Below are 14,509 nucleotides of genomic sequence, written 5' to 3'. Positions count from 1 at the left end.
CCAGCAGTTATTTTGGATATATGAACTTAGATTTAATAGTTTGTTGACTAGCCTGCCTTGTAAATGAAGAATGTTTTATTTCATTAGAAATATAAGCTTTAGCAAAATTTCAAAGGTGGAATTTTCTGCAAGTGACATTCCATTAAGCATATCTTTATATAAAATGAATTATATCCTGAGTCATTGCAGTTATATAAACTTAAGATAACCCTTCCGTAGCAAATAAAGATCAACAAATTCATGCACTTTAAATAGGTATCCTGGATCAAATGATCATTTACTTATCAGAAATGGCTAATGAAATGTTGCAATGATTTATGGTGTGCTGCAGTAAATTTTCATAATATAGTAATTTATCTTTCATCTTTCAACTGCCTGTCCAGTTCATTTACTGCGTAATAGTTACTTTAAATGTTTTATCAACTGCTTATTTTTCTCTTCCTCTCCTCTTCCTTGCAGATTCTTAGCATGATGATTTAGAGAATAATATTTCATTTTAAATGACTTGTCTTTACTGTAGATAGTTTGGAAATACAGGCAAGTTGCTGTAATGTGAAGCACAGTCATTAATCTGAAATATCTATGTTGGATTGATTCCTGCTGTTATTATCAAGAACTATAAAAATGTTATAGCTTTTTTGTTATCAAAATATCTTTGAGAATAAGTATGAAATATATGATGATCACAAGGCAAAGCAGCATGCATATTTTTATAATTAGAAACATTATTTATTAAGTACTATCTCTGTCTCAGGAATTGGATGTTGGAAAATAACCATCTCCATTCTAATGGCCTTCTTTAGTGAAATTTATTCACTACTTACCATGTGTTCAGTATTCTACTAGGTGATATGAGATCTACTCTTATAATGAACATTCATAATATTTTAATTTTATTTAAGAAATATTTGTTGAGTACTTTCTGTGTGAAAATTATTATATTTATACACTATAAATTTCCAGGTCCATGGGTTCTTTATCAGCTCTCTAGGACCATTTGTACAGTGTATTTAGAATGAATACTGGATTTATATAACTTATTTCTATATTGTTTTTTAAAATAAATAAATACATTTATTAAAATAAATAAATAAATTGAAACAATACATTATCTTCTTTAGTAGAAAAAAGTGAAGTGGGATGTATTGGTTACACTATCAAATGATTATGGTTTGCAATACTTTTGACTTATATCTTCCCATCCCCTCCTCTCTAGGCAAGACAATAACAAACAGATCTTTAAAGCTTAGTAAAAACAACATATTTAAGTCATGTTTGTTTTTAGTAGAATTGGTAGACTACATGACAGCTTTGCAAAATTATATACATGCAGCTATGCAGAGACACAGAAACACGAACACTATGTTCATGATATATCTGCAACAGAGTAATATTTTGATCAATTAGCCAATGAGTTTTGTATTTTTTCATTGAAGCAGGCTCCAGGGCATTCTCTGTGTTTTTCACTCATGAAAGTGTTGAAACATCACAAAAAAAGATAAAACAAAAACATCACATTTTGACTTTCAAATTCAAAATCCTAGATCTCAGGAGAATAAATACAGCTTAGAGTATGAATGGCAGATTTACATAATGAGAAAAAGCACCACTTTCTGCTCAGAATTCCAACATCCAGACTCAAGTGGAGGGACATATTTTTCTTTACCCTGACAATCAATAATGTAAAAAAAAAGAGGATGCTGTGGAGTTTTGAAACCACTTCACATTATAATATAATATTATTAGCTTGGTAACTGAGAACATAAATTATTATTATGTGTATTTAAGGTAGAAATGTTTAGGAACGATGTCAGCAAGATGATAGAATGGGAGTTTCCAGCCCTCATTCCCTCACAAAAACATTGATTTGAACAATTATCCATACACGAATACCTTTACAAAAGTTAAGGGATCCAGGTAAGAGATTGCAGCGCTGGTGGGGGCAGGGGGAAATAAGAAAGACACTCACTGAAGGTGGTAGAAAGGACTCAGCGTGAGGCTCATCCCAGTGGACTCAGGCTTCAGGACCTCCCCTCTGATCCCAGGTACGAGGCCCATCCACATGGATTTAGGTGTCAGACCTATCCCACAGACTCAGGACCTGCCCCAGTGGACCCTGGCATCAGGCTAGCCCCTGCAGCCTCAAGACCATACTTGTTGGCCCAGGTGCCCGGCTTGCCCCAGCATCAGTCCCTAGTGGATTCAGGCTCATGGTCTGCTCCAGTGTCAGGTAAGCCATGTGGATCCATGCTTCTGGGTGGCTCCTGCAGTTCCAGGCTCCAAACTGGCCCCTGTAAACCCAGGCTGCAGGCCTGCCACCGTAGACCAGCTTCCAGGCTCACAACTTTGTCTAAGTTACCAGTCCTACCCCAGTGGACCCTTGTGCTTTCCAGACGTAAGCTCCAGACCCACCCTAGTGGACCTAGGCTCCAGGCTTGTCCCTCTGAACCCAGGCACCAGACAGGTCCTTGTGGACCCAAGTTCTAGGCCTGGTTACCCACTGACCTAGGCACCAGGGCAGCCCACTTGAGGACTTCAGCAGTAAGCTTGCCCGTGGACCCCACCACACAGCCTGCCAGAATCTCTGGATAGGCTGACTGATGAAGGGCTTTCCCTACTGTAAAGACTGGAAGAGGTGAGTACTTCTTCAGATGTGCAGACAGCAATGCAAGGCCATAGGGTTCATGAGAAATCAGGGAAACATGACATTACCAAAGAAACAAAATAAAGCACCAGTAACCGATCCAGAAGAAATGGAGATCTAGGGACTTTCCTGGTTGTCCAGTGGTAAAGAATCTGTCCTGCAATGCAGGGGACTGGGGTTCAATCCCTGGTTGGGGAACTAAGATTCCACATGCCATGGGGCAACTAAGCCCATGCACCACAACTACTGAGCCCACATGCCACAAACTACAGAGCCCATGTGCTTTGGAGCCCGTGCGCCACAAGTAGAGAAGAGAAAACCTGCACGCCGCAACTAGAGAGAAGTCTGCACACCACAACTAGAGAGAAGCACATAGAATTCAAAATAATCATCTGAAAGAATCTCAGTGAGTTACAAGAGAACACAAACAACTGAACAATATTAGGAAAACAATACATGAAACAAGATGAATAGTTCCACAAAAACATAGAAACCATAAAAAACCAAACAGAAATTATGGAGCTGAAGAATACAGTGACTGAACTAAACAATTCCATATAGAACCTCAATAGCAGATTCTGTCAGGCAGAATAGAGTCAGCAAGCTCGAATACAAGTCATTTGAAATTTCCTAGAGTTAAAAAAAAAGTGAAAAAGAGTGAAGAAAGCATAGGGGACTTATGATCGACCATAAGTGAATCGATATATGCATCATGGGAGTCCCAGAAAAGAGAGGGGCAGAAAGCTTATTTAAAGAAGTAATGGGGACTTCCCTGGTGGCACAGTTGGTTAAGAATCTGCCTGCCAATGCAGGGGACACGGGTTCGAGCCCTGGTCTGGGAAGATCCCACATGCTGTGGAGCAACTAAGCCTGTGCGCCACAGCTACTGAAGCCCACACACCTAGAGCCCGTGCTCCGCAACAAGAGAAGCCACTGCAATGAGAAGCCCCTGCTCACCACAACTTGGGTCTTTGTTCCTGCACACAGCAACAAAGACCCAAGGCAGCCAATAAATAAATAAATTTATTTAAAAAAAAAAGAAGTATGGCAGGAAACTTCCCACATGTGGAGAGGGAAATGAACATCCAGATCCCTAAATCCCAAAGAACCTCAAATAGTTGAAACAGAAGGAGATCTTCACCAGGACACGTTATTGTAGAGAGTCCCAAATAAATCAAGCCTTTATGATCAGTTGGTGTTTGACAGAGGTTCCAGGAACACACAATGGGAAAAGGACCATCTCTTCAGTAAATGACGCTGGATGTCCGTATGCAGGAGAATGGAAGTGGATCCTTATCTCACACTATATGAAAAAATCAATTCAAAATGAATTGACTTACACCTTAAGACTTGACACTAAAGCCACAAGAGGAAAACGTGAGGAAAAGTATTGACATTGGTCAGGGCAGTGATTTTTTGAATGTGACCCCAAAAGCGCAGGCAACAGGAGCAAAAATAAATAAATGAGATAGCGTCAAGCTAATAAGCTTCTGCATAGCAAAGGACATGATTGAGTGAAGAGACAACCTATGGAATGGGAGAGAAGGTTTGTAAACCGTACATTTAGTAAAGAGTTAATGTCTAAAATATATAAGGAACTCAACTCAACAGAAGAAAAAAAAAAAAAAACAAACCAAACCAGTTAAAAAATGGGCAAAGGAAATAGATATTTTTTCAAGGAAGAGATACAAATGGCCAGAAGGTATGTGATAAAAACCTCAAATAACTAATCATCAGGAAAATGCAAATCAAAATCAATTGAGATATCACCTCACACCTCTTAGAATGGCTATTATAAAAAAGATAAGAGAAATAAATATTGGCAAAGATGAGAAAAGGAACCCTTGTATACTGTTGGTGGGAAGGTAACCGATATAGTCAATTTGGAAAACAGTATGGATTTTCCTCAAAAAATTAAAACTACCATATGACCCAGTTGTCCCATGTCTAGGTGTATATCCAAAGGAAATTAAATCAGTATCTTGAAGAGATATCTGCACTTCCATGTTCATTGCAGCGTTATTCACAATAGCCGAGCTATGGACACACCCTAAGTGTCCATCAATGGATACATGGACGGATAAAGAAAATATGACATATATACATATGGATATGTTAACTAGCTTGATTGTGGTACTCATTTCATAATGTGTACATATACCAAAAAAACCACATTGTACACCTTATATATGTAGAATTTTCATTTGTCAGTTATACCTCAAGAAAGCTAGAAAAAATGAAAAATAAAATCTCAAAAAGAGAAGCATAACTCTGAAGCAGAAACAAGAAAAGAAAAAGAGCTGTTCATAATCTTAAAAATTTTGTAAAGAGAGTAACTTGTACCAAGCATATATTATTTTTTCAGTCTCATTAGAATAACATTTTAAAATTGAGTAGTGATTAAAACAAGGTATATAAATACAGAATATGTTTTGTTTTTAAGTTACTTTTGAAGTATTATTGAGAGCACTAAGAAGGTTTAGTTTGATGGCATTTGTCAACTGCTGTTAATTAAATTTTAGGCATCAGGGTCAAGGATTTTTTTAGTTTTCTTGATCTCTTTAATAATAAAAGTAGATGACATTAATGTATCTAAAACTACAGTAAAGTCCCGTGTACTAGTTAGAGGTCTGAACTAGGAGAGAAGCACTTCTTCTTAGTCCTTTTGTGAACGTGTTGTGAAGTCTTCACTCAGCTGTTATATACTGTTTGTCGATTTTGTTTTCTATTTTCTCACAGTGCATATAATGGCAATTTAGCTTTAGATTCTTAACTCCATAACTAATGAGATTGGTAGTAGCAGTAGTAATATTAGCTGCTGCGGAAGTAGCAGTAACAGCAGTAGCAGCACAATATGTTGTTTTCTTTAATGATCTTCCCTCATAAGATAAGTATTTATGTCAGATATCACCATTTTATAGAAGAGGAAACTGAGGTTCACAAGGGCTAAAGAAATGACCCCAGTCATGTTGCTAAACATAAAGTATGTTTTAAGCATGTTCTGTTAAACATCATTCTTCAAGATGTGCTGAAATTGTTCATCATCATTGGTACTAGAAGTCATTAGAAAGGCAGTTCTGTATGTTTTCAAATGTAGTTTTTAATGTTAACGAACTATTTGCTAAGGAATATGATGCAGGATTTTTACCTCTCACTTTTTAAAAAATGTCCCTTTTGCTGTCGTTTCCAGAAAGTGTCACCTTGGGTAGGCTTACGCAAGATCAATATATCCTACTGGGGATGGGAGGACATGTCTCCATTTACAAACACAACACTGCAGTGGCTTCCTGGCGAACCCAATGATTCAGGGTTCTGTGCGTATCTAGAAAGGGCGGCAGTGGCAGGCTTAAAAGCTAATCCTTGTACATCTATGGCAGATGGCCTTGTCTGTGAAAAACCTGTTGGTAAGTAGTCCAGTAAACTAGTATTCTTTAAAAATATGTTTCCAACACTTTTTCTCACTACCCTCTTCCATGGTGTGATACTGTGTAGGCCTGAAGTAACTTTCACCATCTTTTTATGATGCTGATTTCAATGTATATTTTATCTTTATTCACAGTCCCCACTTACTGTTAGTGACTTAGCATTAACTAGTGAAAATAATAAAATTGTATTGTTTTATACAATCTTTGTTTCTTGGTTATAATAGTGAGATTATGAACATATGGTTGTAGTTACAATATAGTAATAATCTAGTCTTAATTTTTTAATGTTTTTTACTTTTATAATAATAGTCTGTAAGAAAGATTTGTCATTAACAACTAATTTAGAATCATTTTAATCTTACAGATCTGTTATTTCACTTGGCATTTGAAAAGAAACATTGCTGTTACATCTTTTGAAATGGGTTTTTGTTAAGTGAGAAAGGAATATTGAAGTCTTTTCTCTTTTTAAATATTATATTTTGTATTGCAGAAAAATATACATAACATAAAATTTATGTTTTTAACCATTTTTCCTTTCAGCGTTTTTGAGATATAATTGACTTTTTAAACCATTTTTTAAGTATGGAGTTCATTGTCATTAAGTACATCCACATTGTTGTTAATCTAGCAACACTCTCTATTTCCAGAACTTTATCGTCTTCCCAAACTGAAACTCCATATCCATTACACAAAAACTCCCCACTCACCCCTCCCCCAGCCCCTGACAGCCACCTCCTACTTTCTGTCTCTCTGAGTTTGACTTCTCTAGGCATCTAAGTGGAATCATAAGGTGTTTGTCCATTTATGACTGGCTTATTTCTCTTAGCATAGTGTCTTCAGTGTTCACCCATGTTGTAGCGTATATCAGAATTTCATCCCCATTTAAGCATGAATCATTATCCATTGTCTGTATATACCACATTTTGTTTATCCATTCATATCCATTCATTGGTGGACACATTGCTTCCACCTATTGACTGTTGTGAATAATGAGGCAAATATCTGTTCCAGTTCCTGCTTTCATGTCTTTTGGGTGTATAGCCAGAAGTGGAATGGCTATATCATATGGTAATTCTGTGTTTAATTTTTTGAGGAATTGCCATACTGTTTGCTATGGAAGCTTCACCGTTTTAACATTCCCACAAGTAGTGTACAGGGTTCCAATGTCTCTATATTCTTACCAACGTTCAAACAAAAAGTTGTCCTAATGGGTGTGATAGATATTATATTTTATGTAAAGATTTTATAGTAAATTGTTTTAATTTTATTGTTCACTGCTTTGACAAGGTGTGGAATGTTTTATGTGCTTTGTGAACAATTAAAAATTTCCAAGGTATCATAAATATGAAATTAGATAATAAATTTGAGAAGTATTGACAAGTCATCTTCATTCTCATTTACCTTATACGATTTTTACTCTAATTTTAATCCCACATTTGGCTTAATTGAAACATCCCATAAACAACAAAACGAACGAAACTCGTATACTTGTGTTAACAAGCAATTAGCAAACAAAATAATTATATTTGTTGATTTATTCCAGTTAGTCCAAATCAAAATGCAAGGCCTTGCAAAAAGCCATGCTCTTTAAGGACATCGTGTTCCAACTGTACAAGCAACGGCATGGAGTGTATGTGGTGCAGCAGCACAAAGCGATGCGTTGACTCTAACGCTTACATAATCTCTTTTCCATATGGACAGTGTCTGGAGTGGCAGACTGCCACCTGTTCTCGTAAGTATTTCTCTAGTCACTTTTTGTTTAACTGCAACATAAATCACTTTTCTGTGATGGACAGAGAAAGTGAACGTTTGAGGAAGTTTAAAAAAATGAGAAAAAGTATTGTCACTAGTTGCAATTAAAAATTGCTAGTTGCAATTGAAAGCTAGTTTTAAAACATCTTAATGCTGTAAGCCCCTGATTTACATTATTCCATTGTTTTGAATTCCACTAAGTATATTACCCTACTATTATCATTTGTCACATTTGTGCTCCCCGGAACTCTGAGTGTGTGTTGAAGACAGCTTAACACTTCATGAAAGTGCTCAGTTAAGAAGTATCACATATTGCTTCATTGTGCTTCTTTAGTGTCCTTTAACCTAGCACAGTTCCTGTGTCTTCTTTTTTTACAACTGTGATTTTTTTAAAGACTCTACACCAGTTGTTTTGCAATTTTCCCAATTTAGATTTGTCTAATTGTTTCCTTATCGTTAGATTCAAGTTAAGCATTTTTTGAAAGGGTATATCAGTGGTGGTATATTTACTACAAATACAGGATGTCACATGGTGTCGCATGGGGAGTCGTGTCAGCAGGGCAGTACTGAACTTACTGTGGGTTGTGCTTCAGGAGAAGATCTTGCCCCTTGCTGGTCTCATGTTTTATAAGGACTATAGGATGAGGATGCACCTGACAGTCTGTTACTGGGTACTGTGTGGTTATGAGACAACGTGGGCATCCAGTTATCAGCCCTTCTTGCTCAGATGAGTGACCTTATTCAAAGGTAGCTGCTTAAGACGATAAAGACTTACTGTCTTTTCCGGACCTTTCATTACTCCCAGGGAGGTTGTTTCCTTCCTCTAGGCACCCAGCCAAATCCATATTTGTTTCACATCGGGCACCACTGTTACTTAAAGAGCTGGGACAAAGTGGTAACTGCCACAGTGTAGGCTAGAACTTGCAGGCTGTAGCTGTTGCATGCATTTCTTCTCCCAGGCTTTTCGTCAAGTGCAGAGGCGTTCTTGGGATGGGCATGGCTGGGCATGTTCTGGGTTGAGCTGCTTGTTGCTATCCCTTTTTAGGAATTCTGGTAAGGAATGGGGATGTACCTGATCAAGTGTGTGGCAAGGGGGTCGTTGCAGACATAAGATGGTCTTGGTAGCACAGAAAACGTCTTATAGCTAGGAGCCAGCTGCTGAAGAGAGTTGAATACCAGCCCTGGAGACTTGTGGGGAGTTGAGACATTGCTCAGCCTCTCCTGCCTCGATTGTTGTTTGTTTCTCCATAAACATTAATGTTTAGTGAAAGAAGCCAGACACAAAAGATTATATATGTATGACCCATTTTGATAAAGTTGAAAAATAGGCAAAACTGTGCTTATATTGTTTAGGAATGAATTTTTTAGGTAGAACTGTAGGCTAAGGTAGCAAGTTATTCTTATAAATGTCGGATAGTGGATGCTGCTGGAAGAGATTAGGGGTGCTGATTAGGAAAAGGGTACAAGGGAGGCAATGTTCTGCTGCTAGTCTGGATGCAGGTACAGAGTATTTATTTACAGTAGTTTATTAATGTCACATTTTTCTTTATATACTTCTCTGTATGTGTACTATATTTCACAATGAAAAAGGCTAAAGCATAGGGAAAAAGGAACTTGAAAAATCTCTAAGCTGTTAAACTTTGAAGAACTTTCTTGTCTGGAAAGCTTTTGATTTCTCCCTCAAATCTGAATGAGATTCTTGCTGGGTAAAGTATTCTTGGCTGTAGGTTTCTCTCTTTCAGGACTTTCAGTATATCCTGCCATTCCCTTCTGGCCTGCAGAGTTTCTGTAGAAAGGTCAGCTGTTATCCTGATGGGTTTTCCCTTATATGTTGTTTGTTGCTTTTCTCTTGCTGCTTTTAATATTTTTTCTTTGTGTTGAATTGTCGTTAGTTTGATTAATATGTGTCTTGGTGTATTTCTCCTTGGGTTTATTCTGTATGGGACTCTCTGTGCTTCTTGGACTTGGTTCATTATTTCCTTTCCCATGTTGGGGAAGTTTTCCACTAGAACCTCTTCAAATATTTTCACAGACCCTTTCTTGTTTTCTTCTTCTTCTGGGATGCCTATAATTCGAATGTTGGTACGTTTAAGGTTATCACTGAGGTCTCTGAGGCTGTCTTCTAGTCTTTTTATTTTTTTATCTTTTTCCTGCTCTGTGGCGTTTATTTCTTCCATTCTATCTTCCAACTCACTTATTCGTTCTTCTGCCTCAGTCATTCTGCTGGTTAGAGCATCTAGAGTATTTTTAATTTCAGTTATTTTGTTATCCATTGCTGTTTGTTTTTCTGAGTTCTTATGAACTGTTTCTTGTACTTTCTCTAATTTGTTATCGAGATTTTGTATCATTTTTACTATCATTACTCTAAATTCTTTTTCAGGCATTTTTCCTATTTCCTCCTCATTTATTTGGTCTTGTGGGTTTTTTTCCTGCTCCTTTGCCTGCATGGTGTTTCTTTGTTTCCTCATGGTTGTCCAAGCTTTTGGGGTTGCTTGTCCTGGTGATAGAGGTGTTTATAGAAGACTGTCCAAGCCTCAGACTAATGTCCAAGTATTGGATTAGACGAATATTCAGTCGGCTATGTCAGGTTCTCCGCAGCCCTTTCCGGTGTCCGAGGCCGTCTGCTGGTGTTCAGCTGGTTCTCTGTTGGAATGACTGTGTCCTTCCGTGCATTCCCAATGCATCTGTGGAGAGGGATGCACTCCACGTCTCTCTACTTCGCCGCCATCTTTTTCTCCTCCTGAAGAACTTTCTAAAAATTATTTAGAGTTAAGTCTAAGGTGTCTTCGTCATTCACAAATCTTTCTTATATTCCATTCTTTCCTTCTCATTTGTCCATCTTCTGGTAAATAGTTTTCAGTAATTCTTCCCAAACAAATTTGTGGCTTGTAAACTTTTTGAATCTTTGCCTGTCTAAAAGTGCATTTTTCATGTTCACTTCAATAATAAAATGCCTGGGTGTGGAGTTTTAAATAATTCCTTCCCTAGAATGTCTGGCATTCAGTGTTGCGGATAGGAATTTTCATGCCAAGCTAATTTTCATTCCTTTGTGGGACATGTTTTTTTTTTTTTTTCCTTTCTTTGAGCGCTTTTAAGGCTATTCTCTTTATCCTTGGCGCTCAAAATTTTGCAGTTTATTTCAATTCAGTTTTATAGTAGTTGATGTGGATTTCAAAAATGGATTCTCATTGGCTCTTTTAATCTGGAGTAGTTTTTCTTCATCTGCTAAAAATTTTCCTTAATGTCAGATTATTTGTTTTCTATTTACTCTTATTGGAAATCTTAAAATAGTCATTGGAATTTTTGGATATATATCTATATCTCTTGTTTTTGCATTTTTTAATTGGAGTATAGTTGATTTACAATATTGTGTTATTTTCAGGTATATAGCAAAGTGATTGAATTTTATATATATATATATATATATATATATATATATATATATATATACACACACACACATATATATATATTTTCAGATTATTTTCCATTATAGGTTATTACAAGATATTGAATATAGTTCCCTGTGCTGTATAGGAAATCCTTGTTGCTTATCTGTTTTATGTATAGTAGTTTGTATCTGTTAATCCCATAACTCCAAATTTATCCCCCCCACCTCCCCCCCTTCATCTTTGGTAACCATAAGTTCATTTTCTGTCTGTGATTCTATTTCTGTTTTGTATACAGATTCATTTTTTTTAAGATTCCACATATAAGTGATATCATGTAATATTTGTCTTTCTCTGTCTGACTTAACTTAGTATGATAATCTTTGGGTCCATCCGTGTTCCTGCAAATGGCAATATTTCATTCTATTTTTTATGGCTGAGTAGTGTGTGTATATATATATATATATATACACACATGTATACATACACACATGCACACACACCCCCGCATATCTTCCTAAGTCAATCATCCAATCACTTCTTGATGGGCACTTGGGTTGTTTCCTTGTCTTGGCTATTATAAATAATGTTGCTGTGAACATTGGGGTGCACATATCTTTTCAAGTTAGTATTTTTGTCTTTTCTGGGTATACGCCCAGGAGTGGGGTTGCTGGATCATATGGTAGCTCTGTTTTTAGTTTTTAAGGAACCTCCATACTGTTTTCCGTAATGACTGCACCAATTTCATTCCCACCAACAGTGTAGGAGGGTTTCCTTTTCTCCACATCCTCTCCAGCATTTATTATTTGTATACTTTTTGATGATGACCATTCTGACTGGTATGAGGTGATACCTCATTGTGGCTTTGATTTACATTTCTCTGTTGGTTAGTGATGTTGAGCATCTTTTCATGTGCCTGTTGGCCATCTCTATATCATCTTTGGAGAGATGTCTGTTTAGGTCTTCTGCTTACTTTTTAAGTTGTTTGTTCTTTTGTTATTGAGTTGTATGAGCTTTTTGTATATTTTAGATATTAACCCCTTCTTGGTCACATTGTTTGCAGATATTTTCTCCCATTCTGTAGGTTGCCTTTTCGTTTTGTTGATGATTTCCTTTGCTGTGCAAAAGCTTTTAAGTTTGACTAGGTCCCACTTTTTTATCTTTGCTTTTAATTCTTTTGTGTTGGGAGACTGACCTAAGAAAACATTGATATGATTTATATCAGAGAATGTGTTGCCTATGTTCTCTTCTAGAAGTTTTATGGTGTTATGTTTTATATTTGGGTTTTTAAACCATTTTGAGTTTGTTTTTATATATGGTGTGGGGGATTTTTCTAATTTCATGGATTTACATGTAGCTGTCCTGCTTTCCCAGCATCACTTGTGAAGGGACTGTCTTTTCTCCATTGTATATTCTTGCCTCCTTTGTCATAGGTTAATTGGCTGCAGGTGTGTGAGTTTATTTCTGGGCTCTCTGTTCTGTTACATTGATCCATATGTCTGCTTTTGTGCTAATACCACGCTGTTTTGATTACTTAGCTTTGTAGTATTGTCTGAAGTCTGAGAAGGTCATGCTTCCAGCTTTGTTCTTTTTCCTCAGGATTGCTTTGGCAATTCTGGGTCTTTTGTGGTTCAATATACATTTTAGGATTATTTGTTCTAGTTCTGTGAAAAATGTCATGTGTATTTTTTTTTGTTGTTAGCAAAATCAATAGGATTCAATGTATTTGTTTCTGTCATGTGTATTTTGATAGGGATTGCATTAAATCTATAGATTGGTTTGGATGGTATGGTTATTTTAATAATATTAAGTTTTATACTCCAAGAGTGTGGGATATCTTTTAATTTCTTTGAATCATTTTCAGTTTCCTTTATCAGTGTTCTATAGTTTTCAGTGTGTAGGTCTTTTACCTCCTTGGTTAAGTTTATTCCTAGCTATTTTAGTTTTTTTGATGCAATTTTAAGCAAGATTTTTTTTCACTTTCACTTTCTGATATTTCATTGTTAGTGTAAAGAAATGCAACAGATTTCTATATGTTAATCTTGTATCCTGCTACCTTGCTGAATTTATTTATTAAATCTAATAGTTTTTATATGGAGTTTTTAGGGTTCCGTGTATAGAGTATAATGTCATCTGCAAATAATGACAATTTTATGTCTTTGTTTCCAATTTTTGTCTGATTGCTGTGGCTAGGACTTCCAATACTATGTTGAATACAAGTAGTGAAAGTGAGCATACTTGTCTTGTTCCTGAATTTAGCAAGAAGGCTTTCACCTTTTCAACATTAATATTCTGTTGGCTTATGTTTTGTTGTAAATGGCTTTTATTATGCTGAGATATCTTCTTTCTGTACCCAGTTTAATGAGAGTCTTTATCATGAATGGATGCTGAATTTTATCAAATGCTTTTTCTGTGTCTATTGAAATGATCATGTGGTTTTTATCTTTTGTTGATTGGGTGTATCACATTGATTGACTTGTGTATGTTGAACCATCCTTGCAACCCTGTAATGAATCCACCTTGATCATGGTGTTATGATTCATTTTACATATTGTTGGATTCAGTTTGCTATTTTTTTTGAGGATTTTTGCATCTATATTTCTCAAAGATACTGGCTTGTAACTTTCTTTTTTTATATAGTGTCTTTATCTGGTTTTGGTATCAGAGTGATGGTGGCTTCATAGAATGACTTTGGGAGTGTTCCCTCCTCTTCAATCTTTTGGCGTGGTTTGAGGAGGATGGGTATAAATTCTTTGTATGTTCAATAGACTCCCCAGTGAAGCTGTCTGGTGCCGGATTTTTGTTTGCAGGGAGTTTTTGTTTGTTTTTGTTTTTTTACAGATTCTGTTTCACTTCTGGTGATCAGTCTGTTCAAATTATCTGTTTCTTCTTGACTCAAGTTTGGTAGGCTTTATGTTTCTAAAACCTTTCCATTTCAAGTAGGTTGTCCAGTTTGTTGGTATGTAACTTCATATTTATATGACTTTTTCTTTTATTCTCTTATGATTTTTTGTATTTCTGCAGTATCAGTTGTTATTTATATTCTTTCACTTCTTATTTTATTTATTTTAGTCCTCTCTCTTTTCTTCCTGGTGCACCTGGCTAGAGGTTTTCAATTTTATCTTTGCAAAAAAACCAGTTCTTGGTTTTATTCATTTTTTCTATTATTATTATTATTTTTTGGTCTCTTTTATTTCCTCTCTGATCTTTATCCCTTCTTTCTGATGACTTTAGGTTTTGTTTATTCTTTTCCTAATACTTTTAGGTGGTAAGTTATGTTGTTTATTTGAGATTTTTCT

At 36.1% G+C, this 14,509-nt stretch overlaps 1 protein-coding gene across 2 annotated transcripts in view; it reads left to right on the top strand.

Moving 5' to 3' along the window:
• The window catches only part of ATRNL1 (attractin like 1), a 734,504-nt gene that overhangs the window by 152,102 nt on the left and 567,893 nt on the right, over positions 1–14,509 (top strand). For both annotated transcript variants that reach the window (XM_057736176.1, XM_057736177.1), the window contains exons 16-17: positions 5,835–6,048; positions 7,613–7,801. In XM_057736176.1, the coding sequence (XP_057592159.1) occupies positions 5,835–6,048; positions 7,613–7,801 (403 nt within the window). The remainder of the gene's footprint in view (positions 1–5,834; positions 6,049–7,612; positions 7,802–14,509) is intronic.

The sequence above is a fragment of the Hippopotamus amphibius genome, chromosome 5 (assembly GCF_030028045.1).
Source record: "Hippopotamus amphibius kiboko isolate mHipAmp2 chromosome 5, mHipAmp2.hap2, whole genome shotgun sequence".
Lineage (NCBI taxonomy): Eukaryota > Metazoa > Chordata > Mammalia > Artiodactyla > Hippopotamidae > Hippopotamus > Hippopotamus amphibius.
Note: the sequence above shows the minus strand (reverse complement) of the source record. Positions and strands in the feature narration are given on the sequence as shown.